General features: G+C 50.2%; 1 protein-coding gene across 3 annotated transcripts; it reads right to left on the bottom strand.

The window, feature by feature from the left end:
* Positions 1-724: 724 nt before the first annotated feature.
* On the bottom strand, positions 725-18781 carry SP2 (Sp2 transcription factor). Of its 3 annotated transcripts, XM_044999717.1 has the most exons (8): positions 18543-18672; positions 14269-14431; positions 9357-9433; positions 7857-8810; positions 6912-7212; positions 2762-2936; positions 2452-2645; positions 725-1991 (listed from the first exon to the last, which is right to left on the bottom strand). In XM_044999717.1, the coding sequence occupies exons 3-8, from the start codon at positions 9417-9419 to the stop codon at positions 1891-1893; spliced, it is 1788 nt and encodes a 595-aa protein (XP_044855652.1). In that variant the 5' UTR covers positions 9420-9433; positions 14269-14431; positions 18543-18672; the 3' UTR covers positions 725-1890. The 3 variants fall into 3 exon arrangements, with proteins under 3 accessions (XP_044855652.1, XP_044855653.1, XP_044855654.1); XM_044999718.1 differs by lacking the exons at positions 14269-14431; positions 18543-18672 and adding an exon at positions 18719-18781; XM_044999719.1 differs by lacking the exon at positions 14269-14431 and having other exon boundaries at positions 18543-18696.
* Between the last annotated feature and the right edge of the window lie 1086 nt (positions 18782-19867).

The following is a 19867-nucleotide window of genomic DNA, read 5'->3' as shown; positions in this document are numbered from 1 at the left end:
CCCAGCCCTGGAGAAGGGGCTTTAAAGGGGCCAGCCCCCTCCATCTGATTTTTGGTTGAGAATGCCCCCGAGGGGGAATATGGCAATGGTGGCTCATCTCGACGTGGACACTCGTCTGGGGGGAACTAGCAGTTCATTTCCCAAGGTCTGGCAGGGTAGAGGGTAAAGCTTGTGTCGCCCCATCCAGGGAAGGACTCGCAGACCCACAGATGGTTCTGAGGTCCGGCCTGACTGCACCGACAGGATCCCTTTTTGGGTAAAGCTCGGGAGGATTAAAGAGCTACTCCAAAAGATGAACGCCAGTGGGCAGCAACTGTAAAGCTCTTTGCAACAAGGACTGTCTCTTATTCTAATGTACAGCTCCTAGCACAATGGGGCCTTAATACAAATAACAGTGTGGTCTGGTGGGTGGGGCATTGGTCTGGGATTCAGGACATCTGGGATCCATTCTCAGCTCTGCCACTAACCCTGACCAGGTCACTTCCCCTCTGTGTGTGGATCTTTCTCCTCCCAGCCTTTGCCTTGTCTAGATTGTCAGCTCCTTGAGGCAGAGACAACGTAGGTGGCTCCAGTGGACGGGGTTGAAATCTCAGCAGGTCTCTTAGTGCTGTGTCTAAACAACTGACCTGGTCACCTCCCAACTAACCTTCTCACCTCTCCTCAAAAGCTGGTCTCTCTCACCGGGCGTCACGCTTACGAGACAAAGGATCCTTTGCTTCCCATGCTGGGTTTGCCTCTGGCGACTAAATTTATTTAGCAAGAAAAAACTCTTGGCTGACTCTGCACCAGCCAGCCAGTTACATCGTTAATAAAGAATAACAGATCTGTCACTTAATTCATAAAACATACCTCAAGCAGTTACACCTAAAAAATAAAGTGGATTTTTTTTTTAATTTAAAAGCTCAAAAATAATAAGCCATATGTTTTTGAAACATGTAGTAAACACGGAAGCAATATAGTCTATGATACAATATACACTATACACAGTGATGGGCTGCGGGGAGGTGTGTGTGTGGAGGCATTATGGGCAAAAGAGGATTTAAAGATCCAAGATTCGAAAGGAAACGCCATGTCACTGGGAAATGAAAAGGAAAAATAAATCAGTGGAGAGAAAAAAACCCTCTTCAATTCATTATTGGAAAAGAACTTTGGAGGGAAAAGGATTGGGAGGGGAGATTATTAACCGGGCACAATTAAATAATAAAAAAAAAAAAAAGCACTCACAATACACAGTGTTCATACTCGGGAGCTGGGAGCGTAAGGCAACAATTTCCATAGAAAAAAAGGACCTTCCAAAGGAGTTTATATAGAGAGATATTTATAGATATTTATAGATTTTAAATATAAAGTAGGAATGTGCCGCAGAGCGCCGGGTGGGCTGTCTTGGAGTGCTGCCCCCTGCTGTGTCAAAGCTTCACAAGCGCGGGGAGGAGGAGGGGGCCCACCGTGAGAGTTTCGCTGGCATCCTTGTGCCGTTTACACACGGCCCTGCTTGTTCAGTCCCCCCAGCCTGCGGCGCAGCGAGGAGGGGCTGCCGCTCGCACCCATGTCAGCATTTTCCTTTGGAAATAAGAGCTTCTCCTTCGTCCCGGCCCGTGCGATCAACGTCCGGCTCTGACGCGCTCTGCGGAGGAAGGAGCTGGATTCCCAAGGATTGTGCTGGAAGGTGGGTGGCTTCCAAGGAAGGAAGCTCAGCAACGACTCCTCTCCCCGCGCGGACACCTCTGGGAGGGTATCAAAGCCAGGAGCGCGACTACGGCTGCGGATTCCCAGGCTGGCTGGCTGCCCAACCCCTACGCCGTACCCTTGCCGGGGACTGTCCATGACAGTGCGGGGCTTAGCCAGTGCTTAGAGGGCCAGCTGGCGGCCCCCGTCTGGCTGCCGCTAATCCTACAAGTTCTTGGTGACCAGGTGGGTTTTATAGTGCTTCGTCAGGTGGTCACTTCTCATGAAGCGCTTTTGGCACTGCGCACACTCAAAACGCTTATCACCTGCCAGGGAAACAAGAGCAACGTTCAATGCGCCAGAGGCCGGCGCTCGCTGCTGCAGCCAAGCACCCAAGACTCGCTCGCTCCAGCTCGGAAGGGCGTGCGTTGCAGCCTCATGCCGGGAAGGTGGAACGCACCGATGCATGGTCCCCTTCCCGCCCAGCTCCCCGTGTGCACAGCTAAAACCCTGTCCCTCCCCCTGCAGGGAGACGACAGATCCGTGCCAAGCTGCAGTTGACGCAAAGGCAGCAGAGACCCCATACGTTCTGGAGCCCCCCTCCCCATCGCCCCGGCGGGCAAGGCGGCAGCATGCTCTGGGGTTACTGGCGAAGCAGAAGCAGGGGAGGGGGGAGACAGTCCTACGAGACCAGCTCCGAGACGCGGCAGGGCTCTCCTCCCGACTACATGCAAAACATCCTGGCAGGACACGGGAGATGGGGAGCAGGGGCGGCGGGCAACAGACCTGTGTGCGTCCGGGCGTGCCGCTGCAGCTCGTCGCTGCGCGTGAACCTCTTCCCGCAGAAGACCCAGTTGCAGACAAACGGGCGCTCGCCCGTGTGCAGGCGGACGTGGGCCCGCAGCAGCGAGGTCTTGCGGAAAGTCTTGCCGCACTCAGGGATGTGGCAGATGTGCTTCTTCTTCCCCTGATCCCCTGACCTGGAGGGACAGGAAACCATCGCAACTGTTACTCTTGCTGACGTGGGGGTGGGTGAAGACGGCTGGCACCGTGTGTCTCCCCCACATTGCCCGTCCCACCCCATCTGCCCACTCACCTTTTCTCCCCGTCCTTGCAGTTGGGGCAGGTGCACGCCATGCGTCGCCTCTTCTCCCCAGGCTGGATCTCCCCGGACAGCGCCTGCTCCATCTGCAGCTGGATCTGGGTGGGGCTCAGGCCGCTGATGGTCAGGTTGTTGCCAGAGACGTTTTGGACCGTCAGCTGCTGCTGGCCTGCGGATGAGAAGCCGAGGGAGAAGGGTATTAAGGCTGCTGCTCAGCGTCCCCCTTGGGGACCCCCAACTCCAAGGGGGGATGCAGTCCTCTCGCTGACAGTGTTGTACACCCCTCTTTTCCCATACTCCTCACGCAGGTAACGCTCCAGCTGCCTAAGCAGATCAAATCCTTACAAGGGAGGCCTGGCAAAGGGAAAGGAACCGGCTCCAATAATGGGACCAGTCCCTACTCAGCACTTCCTTTCTCCTCTGTGCCACCCCAGCATGCGGTGTCCCAAAGGCCCTGGACCCCCCCCCTCCCCCCCGGGGTGCTGGCCCTTTAAAGGGGAAGCAAGTCCCTTTTTTCTGAATATACTGTGCGGTTTTTCAAAGTTTTCAGTTTAACCCTTTGGGGTGGGGAACGATCGGAACAGGAAACGAAAAAGAAACTTTGAAAAAACGTGCAATATATTTACAAAAAAAACGGGACTTACCTGGCACCCTGAGGAGCCAGCTCCAAGCTCTGGCTTCAGGGACGCAGGAGCCTGGGCCGCGCCGGGGGCTGGAAAGGAGAAAACTGCTGTCAATGTCGGTGAGTGGAATTGATCCTCCCAGGGCCCCTGGATGACGGAAATCCAACATCCTTCAGTGCTGCTGAAAAAGGTCAGCTCAGCGCCTCTCCAGACCGAAGCCAGTGGGCCCTGCGGAGCCTGAGCTGGATCTGAACTTGCAACCCTTGAGGTGGACGGTCCCATTATCATCTCAGGACTAGCCTCTTCAGCCATCTACCCTACGTTGGAAGCTGGTAATTTACTGTGAAACCACTACACCATGATGGATGATGCTGACGGGGGTGAATATCTGCCAGTGCCGATTCATTTATTTGCTGGGTTCGGGACAGATGTGTGTGCAAGCCACGAATCATGGCAACTCACTTAGCAACTGTTCCGTACTTTACACTGCTTTGGTTTAGCCAAATGAGGAAGAACAGCTTCCAACTTAAAAATCCGGCTGGGAATCTTCCCAGTTCCTGCTGAGGAAGAAGCCCTCTGGCATGTCTTTCTGGATCCGAAAGCAGACTGCCTTTCTCCAGACAGAAATTCCTCTCCTGATGTTTCCTGCAGCAAAACCCTCCCATCTGATCTCTGGAATGCAAAAACCTGCCACTGAGAGCAATGGGTCAATCCACCACATTGGGTGGGGGCAGATGTAGGCAATGATTCTCCTTAGCCAGCTATGAAAGGAAGCGTCTATGTCTGCCATGCCACCTTGGAACAGGAGGAGTGGAATGCAGCGCAGTATTTGCAACCTCTCTGTTGCCAAAGAGATCTGGGGACTTGGCTACACTACCTGCCGGATAGTGATCGATCCAGCGGGAATCAATTTATCGCGTCTAATCTAGATGCGATAAATCGATCCCCAAGCACTCTCCCGTCTCCTGTACTCCACCGCCGCAAGAGGCGCAGGCGGAGTCGACGGGGGAGCGGCAGCAGTCGACTCACCGCGGTAAGTTGATCTAAGTACGTCGATTTCAGCTACGTTATTCACGTAGCTGAAGTTGAGTAACTTAGATCGATCTCCCCCCCACAGTGTAGACCAGGCCTACGACTCATCATTACCTCCAGCCTGCACAAATGCAGGATGGCAGTTGTGCTTTTGATATTTTCTCTGGCATAGTAGGAAAGCCACTTGCCCTAAGAAGGGGACACAGGGCTGTGTCCAGAACTGAACAGCAAGGGCATTATGAAAATAGATATTTTCCAGCAGGAGCTGCCATGGGTCAGGACGCACAGCCACTCAGAATTCATTGGATTTCTTTCTAATCACTAGTCTGGGACCAGTGCTTGGAAAATTTTAGAGATCCTGAAAGCATCTGTAGTGGTCTGACTACTGGAAGCACCTTCACAATAGCCTTCCCCATGTGACTGTGGCAGGGAATAACTCACCACCTGCTAGAGCAGCGGTTCTCAAACTGGGGGTCAGGACCCCAAAGTGGGTCGCAACCCCATTTTAATGGGGTCACCAGCGTCATCGTTAGACTGGCTGGGGCCCAGGACTTCAGCCTAAGGCCGAGTTCCAACCCCACCCAGGATGGCGGGTCTCGGTCTCCAGCCCCCTACTTCCCCCGGGATCATGTAGTAATTTTGTTGTCAGAAGGGGCTGCAATGCAATGAAGTTTGAGAACCCCTGTGCCAGAGATAAGAGATAAAGGCTTTACTCTGCTTGGAAGCTGGGATTCCAAACTTTTGGGTGGTATCAGTCACTGGGTTCCAGCACTAATGGTTTTGTTTTAAATAGCTGCTGCTTAAATAACAGGGAGTTGAAAGGCAAAAGAATCAAGGAAATCGGATGGAGGGATGGTTTCACCTGATAGGGATAGACTAGGACGAAGCAGGAATTCCAGCTCTCCAAACCATCTGCCTCTAGTCTCCGGGTGGTCTGGTAAGTGGGTGACCTTAAAACTCACTGGTCCCTATATCTACCAGGACTTTTGGGAGATTGGTTCAGGACTTAACAGAGCAAGTCTTAGCCCTCAGACAGGCGTGACTATCAATCCCTGCATTCATTAATTAACGGTGTAGCTCAGAGAGGCTGTGAACCCCGTTAGAATCATAGACTTTAAGGTCAGAAGGGACCATTATGATCGTCTAGTCTGACCTCCTGCACAATGCAGGCCACAGAATCTCACCCACCCACTCCTGTAATAAATCCCTAACCTATGTCTGAGCTACTGAAGTCCTCAAATTGTGGTTTAAAGACTTCAGGGTGCAGAGAATCCACCAACAAGTGACCCGTGTCCCACGCTGCAGAGGAAGGCGAAAATCCCCAGGGCCTCTGCCAATCTGCCCTGGAGGAAAATTCCTTCCTGACCCCAAATATGGCGATCAGCCAAACCCTGAGCATGTGGGCAAGACTCACCAACCAGACACCCAGGAATGAATTCTCTGCAGTAACTCAGATCTCATCCCATCTAACATCCATCACAGGCCATTGGGCATATTTACCTCTAATAGTCAAAGATCAATTAATTGCCAAAATTAGGCTATTCCATCATACCATCCCCTCCATAAATTTATCAAGCTTAGTTTTGGCGCCAGATGTGTCTTTTGCTGCCACTACTCCCCTTGGAAGGCTGTTCCAGAGCTTCACTCCTCTGATGGATAGAAACCTTCGTCTAATTTCAAGTCTAAACTTCCTGATGGCCAGTTTATATCCATTTGTTCTTGTGTCCACACTGGTACTGAGCTTAAATAATTCCTCTCCCTCCCTGGTATTTATCCCTTTGATATATTTATAGAGAGCAATCATATCCCCCCTCAGCCTTCTTTTCATTAGGCTAAACAAGCCAAGCTCTTTGAGTCTCCTTTCATAAAATAGGTTTTCCATTCCTCAGATCATCCAAAAGTGGCCCTTCTCTGTACCTGTTCCAGTTTGAATTCATCCTTCTTAAACATGGGAGACCAGAACTGCACACAGTATTCCAGATGGTGTCTCACCAGTGCCTTGTATAATGGAGCTTCAGCACCTCCTTATCGCTACTGGAAATACCTCGCCTGATGCATCCCAAAACTGCATTCGCTTTTTTTAAACAGCCATATACATTGGCGGCTCAGAGTCATCCTGTGATCAACCAATACTCCGAGGTCCTTCTCCTCCTCTGTTACTTCCAAGTGATGCGTCCCCAGCTGGAGCTCAGCACAGCTGATCTAACAGGCAATGCTTTCCCAGGAAGGGCCTGGAGAGGCCCCCCGAGGGCTGCAGAGATGCTATGTGGGATCTTTTGGGACGAAAGGGGCTATAGAATTGTAGGGCAGTTAACACCCTGCAATACTCTGTCACGGGCACCAGGGCTTGGCTTCCAACTGAAATCTACGCTGCCAGCTAGGAAGTTCCTGGCCTCCAGAACATTAAGGCTTTGGGAGCTCAGATAGTTCCTTCCCCCCCTCCCCCGCGTCAGATCCCTAGCACCAGGGTGTAACAATGCATATCCCACCTCCGGTGTTGGTGATGGTGACAGGTACTCCTTGGACTTGGACACCGTTAATGTTGATGGTCTGCATCGCCTGGGCCGCAGCTGCCAGCTGAGCCGTGTTCAAGCTGATAATGCCTCCGGCAGGGGCGATCTTTGGCAGGGTGCGTTCTTTGCGTGCGGCTGGCTTTTTGCAGCTTCCTCCTGCTTGGGAGCTGCGGGACACGGGGCTGCTGCACGAGGTGGGAGAAGGGGCCACCGTCACAGCCGGGGCTTCCTGAAGCAGCACGGTCTGCAGCTCCCCTGAAGGTGTTTTGAAGTAGACCTGAAGGAAGAAGGAAACGGGAAAGGAATCAGACCAGCCGTCGCTTAGCAAGAGCACAAATACGGCCCGGTGTGACCCAAAGGATCGGAATGATGGGCTTCAGGTCCAGGACATCCAAGGCCATAGTAAGTCCGCAATTCACGAGGAATTAAATGTAATTAACACACTATGACCAGCCTGCTAGAGGAGTTTTCTGTGCCTTCCCAGCACTGGGATGGCCCTGGATCTCTCCACCTAGTCATGATCAGTCAAGAATCAGGAGCAGGCTATGTAAAAATAAGGCAAGTCCTGCAAGGATCCATCACAAGAAAAGCTTCTGACACACAGGAAGGTGGCTGCTTGCCACACACCAGTGACATCAACCCCTCTCTGTACAACAGACTTAAATAAGCCTTCCACCTCCCTCGCGAGACAGCAAACCACCGTGCTTGCATAACATGGAAATCTGGGCTTGCAATACGCAGCTTGAAAGGAGAAGTTGCCCAGGCATTTCTAAACACAAACCCTGCCTGCAACGAGATTCCTGTCTCCTGCAGTACCCCCAGGCCACTCTGCCTTTCCTTATGCACCACGTGCGGAGTCAGGGATCCCTGGTGGATCTCCCAGACACACGTACCCACCAGAAAGGGGCAAGGACCTGGTACCTGCGTAGGAGTTGGCTCAGCTGCCTGGATCTGAAAGTTCTGAGAGGACTTCTGGGGGACGGTAGGGAGCGTGGCAGAGGCCGCCTGGACCACTCTCAGGGCCTGCTGGGGAATCTGTACCACCTGCTGCTCTTGCTTGGGTTGGACCACCTGGACCTGCTGCACCACCGCTGGCTGGCCTGAGCCAGGACTCTGCACGATCAGCAGGTTATTTCCTGCCTGGATGATGTTATCCGCCGTCGTCTCTATCAACACCGTTTCTACTTGCTCGGCCACCGCCATGGCGGTCGTCTGGGCCGGCGACATGGCTTTCTTTCTAGTCTTTTTACAGGGCTTTGACGGGCTCTCGGCTATGATCTGAGCCTGAGCGCCGGGCTCGGCGGCGTTCACCAGGTTATTCACCGGCAGGGTGAGCGTTACGTTGCTGCCGCCGCTCAGCTTGACGACGTTGCTTGCGCTCTGCACAGATGACGCCCCGGCCTTGTGCGCGGGAGCCGGCTTGATTGGCACGGGCTTGTGCGTGGACGAGGAAGGGGTAATGATCGCTTGGTTAGTGCCGGGAATAATCTGAATCTGGTTGGCAAGGTTCTGCTGAACTTGTATGGTCTGGCCCCCTGCTGCCTGAATCTGTGGGACAGTCTGGTACTGGATGTTCGTAGACGAGCGGGCCCCTTTGTTGATCATGGTTGGATTCTGAATGGCAAAGACCAGCTGCCCCCCGGGATAGGACGTCCCAAGCTGAGACCCCTGGATCTGGAAGAGGTTCCCTTTCGACGACAAGATCCCAAAGCTGTTTTTACTGGAACCCAGAGGAACTGGTGCGGGTTTGATGGGGACAAGTTTTCGAGGTGTGGGCTGCGGCGGGGCCGGAGGAGTGACGGCGGCTTCCACGGCGGGAGGACCGATTTTGCTACATGTCGCTGCCAGCAGGGCTAGTGGAGAGGGCTGAGAGTCCTAGAGGAGGAGACAGGAATGAGAGAAGGGGTCGAGTTGAGCTGGTTCAGCTGACGCAGGAGATCGGTTTCAGAGGTGATGTAAACACAAAGCAAGCGTCTAAGGTTTCTGTACAGCTGTCAGAATCTTCCTTACCCATCACTAGTGCCTTTGATCTCAAAGCACTTTTCGTACATGTACCCCCACATCCCCCTTGGAGACAGGATGGTGTTACTAGACCCATTAAGCAAATGGGGGAAATGAGACACACAGAAGGGAAGGGACTTCTCCAAGGCCACAAAGTGACTCGCTGGCACAACTAGGAAGAGAAACCAGGAGACCTGGCTTCCGGTCCTGGGTTTTACAAGGCCACCCTTCCTTCCGAATCAACAGCACCAACCTCTACAGAGACGGGGGAGGAAGCTCTGCAGAAGATGCGAATCCCCTGAGGGTGCAGCAAGGCAGCCACTAGCAAAACGGTTTCACAAGCACATTACACAGCTGTGAGTGGAGTGTGTCCCGGAGCGCTCAATGCCACGGTAAAGAGCCAGGCAATCTCCCTCTCACCTGTGCTGTGGAGGCAGCAGGCTGCAGGTATTCACTAGGACTCACTGCTGCAGTGGCGGCCATGCTGTCCTCTTGATCTGCAGGAAGGAAACACACAGAGGGAGGAGTAAGGCGAATGGTGACAACAAGGAGCATAGTTCTCTCCCTTCTACATCACCCCCCAGCCCCCGAGGAGTCACACAGCACTTCAGTCCTCTGAACTGATCTCGCCCTCCGAAATCATCAGCGCTGACCTAACAAATGGCTCAGTTACCGGCAACGTGCGCCTTAATGTGAAGTGGGATTTTATCATTCCGCAATTTGTTATTTCAGTCTTTGCACAGATTGTTGCTAATTGTAGACGGGACCATTATGTCACCATGGGCAGCAAACAGCAGAGGGAAATGGCTGGATCCCTCCATTATTTATTTGTGTCTTAGCAGCACCCAGGGGCCCTGCTGTGCTGGGTGCTGTACAAACACAGAGGAAGAGACAGATGGTCCCTGCCCTGAAGAGCTTTCAATCTACACAGACCAGACAGAGAAAGGGTGGGAGGGGAAACAGAGGCCCAGAGACTTGCCCCAGGCCACGCAGCAGAAAGAAGAGTAGATCCTCTGGTCTGACTCCCAGTCCAGTCCTTTGTCTGCAAGTCCATGTTACCTTCTGTCTGCTTCCAAGGGAATGTCTACACTGCCAAAAAAAACCCTGTGGCAAGGCACTGCCGAGCCTGGGTCTATAGACTCAGGCTTGTGCTCTGGCACTAAAAACAGCCACGTAGACATTGTGGCTTGGGCTGGAGCTCAGGCACTGAAGCCCACCCCACTCCCCAGGCTTCGGCGTCCAAACGGCCTGCAGAGCCATCTTCAGTGCCGCAGTGTGAGCCTGAGGCTGCAGACCCTGGCTCTGAGACTCACTGCCATGGGGGTTTTTTTTTTGCAGTGTAGACATACCTGAAGTTTTCTATCAGGGTAAAGTTTTAATGCTGTTTTGGGTTGGAAACACAGTCAGTGCTGTGATTACTTTGGTGTGTTATTGGTGCAGAATGTGGATAAGTCATTATGCAATTTTGGGATAACCCTCTGCTGGAGGTCCCCTGCTGGCAATGCAACTGCGGGAGGTTGAAAGGAAAATGTGAACGTGCAGATGGACAGGGAGGACAGATAGCTGCAGTACTCAAAATGAAAGGACCAGAAAGCACGGTGGATGATTTCATCAGAGCCAAAGCTAGACAGTGGAGTATACGGAATGGGAAGAGAAGCGTTCAGGTCAAGGATGAGGCTACACTAGGTGGAGACACGGTAAGAAAAGAGCTTGCCTGATACACTTAGCAGATGGAAGCAGAGACTGCAGTAGCAACCCTCTCAATTATTGGAGTATTCTGATTAGATACTATATTCCTGTTACACAGCATCAGAACCTGACAGGGTCAGCACTCGCTGGAGGTTTCCAGTATGACCGTCAGCAGTGAAAAGGTTAATACTGTTAGCACTTAATGGAAATACTTGTGCTTCTCCACTGAACATCCTTCTGACAGGAGTGGGCAAGTTCTCAGCCCTAACCCTCACTCTGCACACTCCAGCGAGACAGCAGGGAATGAGGAAGGTTGCAATGAGCACAGCAGAAAGGATTGTTTTTTTACAGGCTTAAAATACAGTGAAGCCAGGAAAAGACCCTCCTATTTCCTTAGAACTTGCGGTGTCTTTTGTCTTGGAGTAGAAAGACATTTCATCCATGATATTTCCTTTGGTCAATGACCCGGTCATCCCACCTAACTTTCTTGGTATGGCTCAATAGCTTGATAATATTTACCCAGAAGACATGCCAGTGGGAGCTTTTCTAAGCCCGGACTCTCTGCGTTACAATCACTGGCAGGGTACCAATTTGAAATGGGGAGTTACAGACATTTGAGGAACATGGATGTTGACAGCCACTCTCACATCTTAGAGAGATAAAGGGAGGGGTGATCCTAGGCCTAAAGGTCTGGCACCCACTGTCAGAAACACTGTCAGTACACTAGCCCCAACCAAACGCTGCATCCACACTAGGAAAAAGAGGTTGGGTTTGCACATGGTAAGATCCCAGTGTGGACAAGGCAGTCTGTAGTTTCACGAGTGTCGAGATGAACGTGGGGAGGGCCTAGGGTTTACCTCGACTAGCGAACACTTGTAAAAACAACAATTGCCTAGTCCACGCTAGCACACTAACACATGATGCAAAACCACCTTTTTCCCCCTCGTGAAGACATGGCCTCCCCATAAGCAGAAGGCAAACGCTGAAATCCAAGAAAAGTGATCCACTCATGACATGGAGAAGCCAAGTCTTAGCTAATAGGGAGGGGAAGTGTTTGGTTCTAGTTTGCTTCGCTTTGCTGCTATGAGCAAAAGGAGCCCATTTACAATTAGACGGGTCCTCACGACAAAGCTTGGGATGATCTCAGAATGGGTAGGCAGGTTGTACTGCAGCTCAACTCGCCAGCTACCAACCCTGGGGAGACGAATGGTACCCATGCACCCTGCGCTCGCCATGAGCCACAGCAGTCAAATCAAGGATGCAGTATCCACACCACCCAAGAACAGCACCCAACACCCTAAGCAACAGTGTGAGGGAAGACACCACAATGGGAGAGAAACAGAATGGCAGGCACGGTCTCTATACAATAGGAGACACATGGCACACAACAGCTGAGTTTGCATCAGCCTGTGAAAAGATGGGAGGAAAGGAATACAGTCTTGAAGTGCCAGGAGTGTGAACCCTGGGGCTATTTACCACCAGGTACAAGAAGATTTGACATCTCCTCCAGTTATTCAGACAAGGTGGGTAGCTTTTGAATAGTGCTCGATAGCACTTTCTTCCACACTGCCTCTCCCGTATGGAAGGAGAATCTCTGTAACCATCTGCGAAGCCACCCCCATGACCTCCTTCAAACTCTCCTGGGCCATGATGCTTCTAAAAAACTTGACAACGGTTAGGCAGCTGGTGTGCTGACCAGTACTGTCTTATTGTTTCCTTATGCTCCTCCATCTGTCGGTATCCACCTGTTGTCTCATGTCTTATCTTTAGATCACAAGCTGTTTGGGGCAGGACCCTCTGTTTGTTCTGTGTCTGTACAGTACCTAGCACCATTAGGCCATGGTCACTGACTGCGGCTCCTACAGGCTACCACGATATAAATAATAAACAGTAAATATAACTGAATTACATCAATATTTCTTACAGGTAGGTCGATGGTGAGACCTAGTGAATTAATCAAATCAAGCAGCACAGTATGTTATATCAGTTTAAGGGGTAACTCTAGGAATCAGTATGTGTCTACACTTTACTCAACACAGGAGCCAGTCATCTGAGCTTAATACAGCTCAGGGCGAGGACAAAGGCTATTTATCTATTTCAGATGCAATTAAACCCAGAACACTTAGTACCGTCAGTGTCCTATGCTCTCATTCCCGTTTGCTGTTTTGACTGCCCTGCAGGTTACTGACTATTGTTGGTCAGCAGAGACAGAAAACTTCTCTGTGAGCAATGCCGAATCTTTCCCCAAACAGAGAGTAGCAAGGAAACTGAGCTAGCAGGCTCCAAGCCAAGTCACCAAGGAGTCCACTTCCCAAAAGCAGACAGTTCAATGCGGAGTAAGGAGAGACTCCAGGCTTCTCCCAAAGCTACACAAAGGCTCTTTCACATCCTGCCATGGCCAAGTGCATAAATCCTCACAGAGTCAGTTTAGAGATTCCCAGAGCTTGGGACATCATCAGATGGAAATTATTTGCACCAGTTCTGATAGAAGGGCATCCATTCCTTCAAGCCACTCTCACTCATTCACTGTGGTAACCTCTCCACCACTGAAGCATCAGATGTTTGTGCCCAGCAAGCTGGCCTGTGATAAAAGGACACATTCTTCCCAGAAAACCAGGGGCTTGAACTCCTGCCCAACCTAAATGACTGCACCCTCCCTTTCAGCAGAAGCAGGAACTGCTAGGGATTAACTTCTTGGATGGCACACGAATGACATTAAGCCAGGCCAAAAAATGAAACACATTAAGGGAGTGTGTGGGGGGGGTGTCATTAACCTTTATAAATCAGTTAGGAGGATAAATGTGGAGAGAGAAGTCATCTCTCTGTGTTTGCTGTCTGAACCCCGTGTTAATCTGTCACCCAACCATTTCCTCCCAATGTCCCCTGGTGACAGTTTGACATTTTGAAAAGGCAGCAGAGTGCAAAACCACTTACAGCATGGTAAGACCAATGGGCTCCTGAAACACAACTTCCAGGAGCCCACCTCTCCGTCCAATTCCGATTTGGGGACAGAACCAGAATTTACCAGAGTAAATGTTTCCAGGCCTGTCGTCTTCTGGGCCTTTGAGAGAGGCAGGAGAAGTTCCTCCTTGGCAAACGATCACCACTTGTCATCATCGAACAGCAGTTTGCTGTGAGCTACTCACTTATTCACCAAGAAGTCACTGAACAATTCACAGTCACTTTGCCACAACTACAGTCAGGTGCCAAACGGAACAGAACACCCCTTGAACCTGTCAAAGAGCGCTGTCTACCCCATTCCCACTGTACTTTGGCTCTCTGCTGCCACAGGCACGCTTCTGTGCACAAAACACATCACCAGGTAAGTCCAGTCTGAACCGTGAATCTCACACCATCCCATGTTCTCCTACTCCCTTGCCTTCTGAGAGGATGATGAAACAAAGATAACTTGATAAAAGAAACAACCAGCAGTCTTCAAGGTATCTGAGCAAATACAATGAGGACTTGTTCCTGCCCTAGGATACACACACAGGGATATGTGCGTACTAGCTAACTGTCTAGGTACCAAGTCTTTAAGCATGCAGGCTAAACAGCTCTCTTCATTAGTTCAGGACACATTTAAAAACTCCACAGGATTGCAATCTGAGCAATCAAGCTGTAGAACAAGAACGAGAAAACTTACCAATCGCGCCAGCCAATGAGAACCCATTTCCAGCCAGTAGTAACGCCTGTTAGAAGCCAGCTGGAACATTCACACCAGCACGATTGGTAGGTTTTCTGGGAGGCGACTCCTTCACTTGTCACAAGACTTAATTTTTTGAAACTCTGCCATTATCTTCAACATTCTACAAAAGATATAAAGGGAAGAGTGGTTTGGGTTTTTTTTTCCTAATGATAATTAGCCCCTTTCATTGAGGCTCTGCCATCAGGAAATTTTCCTTTGTATCTACAACTTCCTTCTCAGTATAAAGAGCCTATGCAAATACTTACATAAGACACCTATCAATACTCAGTACCACAAGCGGCAGAACATGTCTCCAAGTCCTGCAGTCTGGTCTACGCAGGCAGTCTCCTACACAGATATGAAGACTGCGCAGGTGTAAAAGGTCTATCTAGCTACATTACTGTGGGATCCAAGGGCCTCACAATCTTTAATGTATTTAGTCTCACAACACCCTCGTGAGGTAGGAACGTATTGTCCCCATTTTACATATGGGAAACTGAGGCACAGCGAGGCCAAGTGACTTGCCCAAGGTTGCAAGTCTGTAATGGAGCAGGGACTTAATCCCACATTTCTCAATTTCTAGGCTGGCCCCCTAACCACTGAACCATCCTTCCCACTCATATGGATCACATTGCATGGCTGGAGCTCATGTATGAAAGAAACTACACTGGAAATAAAAAACACAAAGGAACAGCCACCTAACCAAAAGCAGTCTTTGTTTATGTGGCTACAGCTGACCTCACCAAATCACAGCTTTAGGTAACAAAGCCCTGTCCTTGGGCCTGGTCTACACTGGGGGGGATCGATCTAAGATGCGCAACTTCAGCTACGAGAATAGCGTAGCTGAAGGCGACGTATCTTAGATCGACTTACTTTGCGTCCTCACAGCGCGGGATCGACGGCCGCCACTCCCCCGTCGACTCCGCTTCTGCCTCTCGCCCTGGTGGAGTTCCGGAGTCGATGTATTGCGTCTGGATGAGACGCAATACATCGATACCCGATAGATCGATCACTACCCGCCGATACGGCAGGTAGCGTAGACATACCCTTAGTGGGGACAGGCCTAAAAAAGAGTAAGATGTTAAACTGACTGAAAGATGGGGACAGAAGCATCCTCTTTTGCAGAGGATTAAAAATATATGTTTACTGCTGTCAGACAGCAGATTCGGGAAACTTAAAAATAATTACTAAAACCATAAAAGTCAGCTGAGGGAGAAATTTTGTTTTTATTTCTCATTCTTCACAATGGTTATTTATTTGTTTAGTGTCAACAAGATCATAGAATCATAGATTATTAGGGTTGGAAGGGACCTCAGGAGATCATCTAGTCCAACCCCCTGCTCAAAGCAGGACCAATCCCCAAATCCCTAAATCGCATGGATTGAACTCACAACCCTGGTTTTAGCAGGCTTGGAGATGCACATTGGGTAGGTGAGCAGAGCTCTGGTTCCACATTTAATAGGACTGCCAGATAGATTAGGTCCAAAATTTAAGGCTAATGGAGGAAAAAATGGATCTTAGTAAAATTGTTTGAGATGATTAGACGGACCTTTGGTCTGACCCAGTATGGTCATTCTTATTAGTTTGTGATGAAACACATACATCCCTGAGAGACGTAATAAGCCGACTTAACCCCCAGCGTAGACAGCGCTAGGTCAACGGAAGAATTCTTCTGTCAATCTAGCTACCGCCTTTTGGGCAGGTGGATTACCTACAGCAAGACGAGAACCCCTCCTGGCGCCGTAGCGAGCATTTACACTGAAGCGCTACAGCAGCACCGCTGCAGTTGTGCTGTTGTAGCATTTTCAGTGTAGGCACAGCTTAAAAGAAGTTACAGAAAATGTATTTTTTCAGTATGTTTACCCTGTGGATTGGCAAGCACTGTGTGTTTAGTTGCTTTCACTGTTACCCTGTGGAGCAGTGGTTCTCACTCAGGGTACACATACTCCTGGAGGTATGCAGAGATCTTCCAGGGGGTACATCAACTTACCTAGATATTTGCCTAGTTTTACAACAGGATACATGAAAGCACTAGCAAAGTCAGTACAAACTAAAATGTCATACAATGATTTGTTTATACCGCTCTATATACTATACCCTGAAATGTAAGTACCATTTTATATTTAAATTGATTTATTTTATAATTATATGGCAAAAATGAGAAAGTCAGCAATTTTTCAGTACTCATGTGCTATGACACTTTTGTATTTTTATGTCTGATTTTGTAAACAAGTAGTTTTTAAGTGAGATGAAACTTTGGGGGGGGGAACTCAAGACAAATCAGACTCTAGAAAGGGGTACAATAGTCTGGAAAGGTTGAGAACCATTGATATAGAGGCAGCTGGCAAAGGAAAAACAAGTGTTATGAATTTAAGGCCAGAAGAGACCATTGTGATCATTTAGTCTGACCCCCTGCACAATGCAGACCAGAGAATTTCACCAAATGGTTTCCGCATCAAGCCATAACTTCTGGCTGGCCTACAGCATACATCCGAGAGAAAGAATCCAATCCTGATTTATTAAAAATCTGAAGTGATAGAAACTCAATTGCATCCATAGATAAGCTGCTCAAGTGGTTAATTATCCTCCCTGTAAAATGTGTGCCTTATTTCTTATTGCTAGATATAAATTATTATAATTGGCACTAAAGAATAAGTAATAAGACCCTTATATACATCCACAAGGGAACTGAAAATTTTATTTATATAAAATTTATTTTCAGGAATTCAAAGGGTGATCTCTAGGAAAAAATTTTTTTTTAAATGTGTCAATTTCAACTTAACAGCACCCCTTTAATATTCTTAAGTGTTTATCACTCCGGCAAACTGTTTTTAAGATATGATGTTTAACCTGAGTGATTGCTCTAGCACCAAAACGTCAATATGTTAGTTCTGGAGTTTCTTCATCAATCAATTCTTCGTCATCAATTCTGATTCTTTAACGCTGTCTTTTCCCTCAAAGAAGAACGTTTTCACTATAACCAAATCTGCAACCAGAACATCAGGCTGCACTGAGACAACACAAGGCTTACATTTTACTTTGCTACACCGGAGTCTGCTGTATGGCTTTGTCCTCAATAGACTTTGTGGGGAAATCCCTCACCATTTCAGCTTCATACCACTGTAACACTGGGAGTGCAAACGTGGACGAAATATTACAGGTGGCTACTGGTGCTATATATATATATATATATATATATATATATATATATCATGTTATAAAGATGACTGGCTCCCAGGGGGCTCACACGCTTATAATTTAGACTTAACGTAGTCCTAACCCCAAGATATTGTTTTGAGTCACTTGGTCCCAGACTCTGGTCTCTAAACCCATACTTCACAGCCTCCCTATAACAGACAGTAGGAGACAGATGGAGGCTGTGGATATTTTAACTGCTTGAGAGTAAACAACACGTTACATGGAGCCCTTGGGACTCCAGCAGCATCAGGGAATGAGAGGGGGATCAGGCCCTGCAGAGACTTCCATCAGCAACAGTCCCGCTGCACCCTGTGGCTCCCAAAGCATCTCATGCCGGTGAGGTTCTCCAGCTCCAAGCACCCAGGGACCAAGAATCCCTGCATCCCCACACATGCAAACCTCCCTGCCCATCCCTGGTCCCCACAATGTCTGCCCCAATGCACTAGGGACCCATGCAAACCTCCCTCCCCCCTGCCATCCCTGGCGCCCCCCAAGGCACCGGGAGCCCATGCAAACCTCCCTACCATACCTGGTCCCCGCAATGCACCGGGGCACCATGCAAACCTCCCTGCCCATCCCTGGTCCCCACAATGTCTGCCCCAATGCACCGGGACACCATGCAAACCTCCCTCCCCCCTGGCGCCCCCAATGCACCGGGGGCCCATGCAAACCTCCCTCCCCCCTGGCGCCCCCAATGCACCGGGGCACCATGCAAGTCCCCCGCGAGACTCCGGCACAGCAAGAGCGGCGGGTCCCCGGGGAGGCGGGTTATCCCCGCCCGTCCCGCCTCCTCCCGGGCCCCGGAAGCGCCGCCCGCCCGTAGCCCGGGGAGGGCGGAGCAGGCCCCACGCCCCCTTCCGGGTCCCGGTTCCGCCAGGGTCGGCGCCGCTCGCTCCCTCCCCCCCCCGCTGCCGGGGCCCCGGGCCCGGCCCCTCCCGCGCGACCTGCCCCCGTTCTCGGGCCCCGGGGCGGGGCTCCCGTGACCTGCCCGCCCGGCCCCCCGCCCCGCGCAGGGGTGAGCGAAGTGCACAGACCCGGCTGGAGCGGAGGCGGCAGCAGCGGCTCCGACCCCCTCACGGCGCCATCTTCCTCCTCCTCGGCCGCCCGGGCACCGCCCTGAACGCCCCGCCCCCTCGGCTGCCGTGCGGCCAATCCCCACCCGACCAGCACGTTTCCTGGCCAATGGGAGTAGTGACACACTTGCACTAACCAATCCAGCGCCACTAACGCCTGATTGGCGTCTCCGCTTATCAATCGAACCCAGTGATGGAGAGCCGGCTGCACCAATAGGCGACTGATTTGAGAATGACGGACGGATCTGGACGACCAATAGAAAGACCGACTTCTGATTGACGGTGCGGCTTACCAATAGACGGGAAACCAAACTATCGCCCACTAGTAATTGATTGACAAGTTAATTGGGGGGGAGAAGTAGACTAAAAATAGGCGGGATTTGTTTCGGTAGAGTTATGCGATTGGTCGCTAAACAGATGATTGATATGTAAAATAGCCAATCAAAAAATCAGACGGTCCAACTCATCCTCCTATTGGCTCTTCTAAATCAGCTGGGCTGTGAATTCTGGAACGTTAGTAACAGTGACAGCTGTTCCACTTCAGAGGTGGCTGCACTTCAGTGCTGGGCCTTTACTTCCATCAGAGACACATCAATCAACAGCCACTTTTTTTGGAAACTGATGTGATCAGCTGCCCTGTTCCACCACAGAGGTGGTTGCATTTCATAGCCTTCCTGTACGGAATGTGCTGTGGGATCCTCTGTGTGATGAAGGAAGTTACATATTAATACCTAATAAATTCCTTTTACATATTATTATGAACTGTATCATACGCTACAGTGCTAGGGGCTATCGAAATACTCACGTGCTGTCCTTGCTGCCAGGCATTCACAATCGAAGAGCAAGCAGGCAAGGAAAAGGAGGTTAAGGGAACATCCAATTTAAATGATAGATCTCTGAGTTTTAGAATCCTTTGCCTTGTTCCTGGCTCTATTCTTGAGGCCAAATGTTCCGCATGCAAGACTGGAAACAGATTTTCAAAAGAGCCCAACTCCTGTTTAAAAACAACAAGGAGTCCGGTGGCACTTTAAAGACTAACAGATTTATTTGGGCATAAGCTTTCGTGGGTAAAAAACCTCACTTCTTCAGATGCCCCATGCATCTTTAAGATGCCACCGGGCTCCTTGTTGTTTTTGTGGATACAGACTAACACGGCTACCCCCTGATACTTAACTCCTGTTTAGGTACCTAAACAAGAGCCAGATTTTCACAAATGCTAAGTATCCAGCAGCTCCCAGTGTGGCATGGCCATAAGTACTCCTTGTTCTTTTTGCTGATACAGACTA

This window comes from Mauremys mutica, chromosome 25, assembly GCF_020497125.1.
Source record: "Mauremys mutica isolate MM-2020 ecotype Southern chromosome 25, ASM2049712v1, whole genome shotgun sequence".
In the NCBI taxonomy this organism is placed as follows: Eukaryota; Metazoa; Chordata; order Testudines; family Geoemydidae; genus Mauremys; species Mauremys mutica.
Note: the sequence above shows the minus strand (reverse complement) of the source record. Positions and strands in the feature narration are given on the sequence as shown.

Excerpts from the sequence above, each read along its gene's own strand:
- SP2 (XM_044999718.1), bottom strand. The coding sequence starts at position 9,419 with ATGGCCGCCACTGCAGCAGTGAGTCCTAGTGAATACCTGCAGCCTGCT. Across the intron at positions 8,811-9,356 it reads CTGCTGCCTCCACAGCACAG|GACTCTCAGCCCTCTCCACT; the intron begins GTGAGAGGGAGA and ends CTCCTCCTCTAG. Across the intron at positions 1,992-2,451 it reads GCACGCCCGGACGCACACAG|GTGATAAGCGTTTTGAGTGT; the intron begins GTCTGTTGCCCG and ends TTTCCCTGGCAG.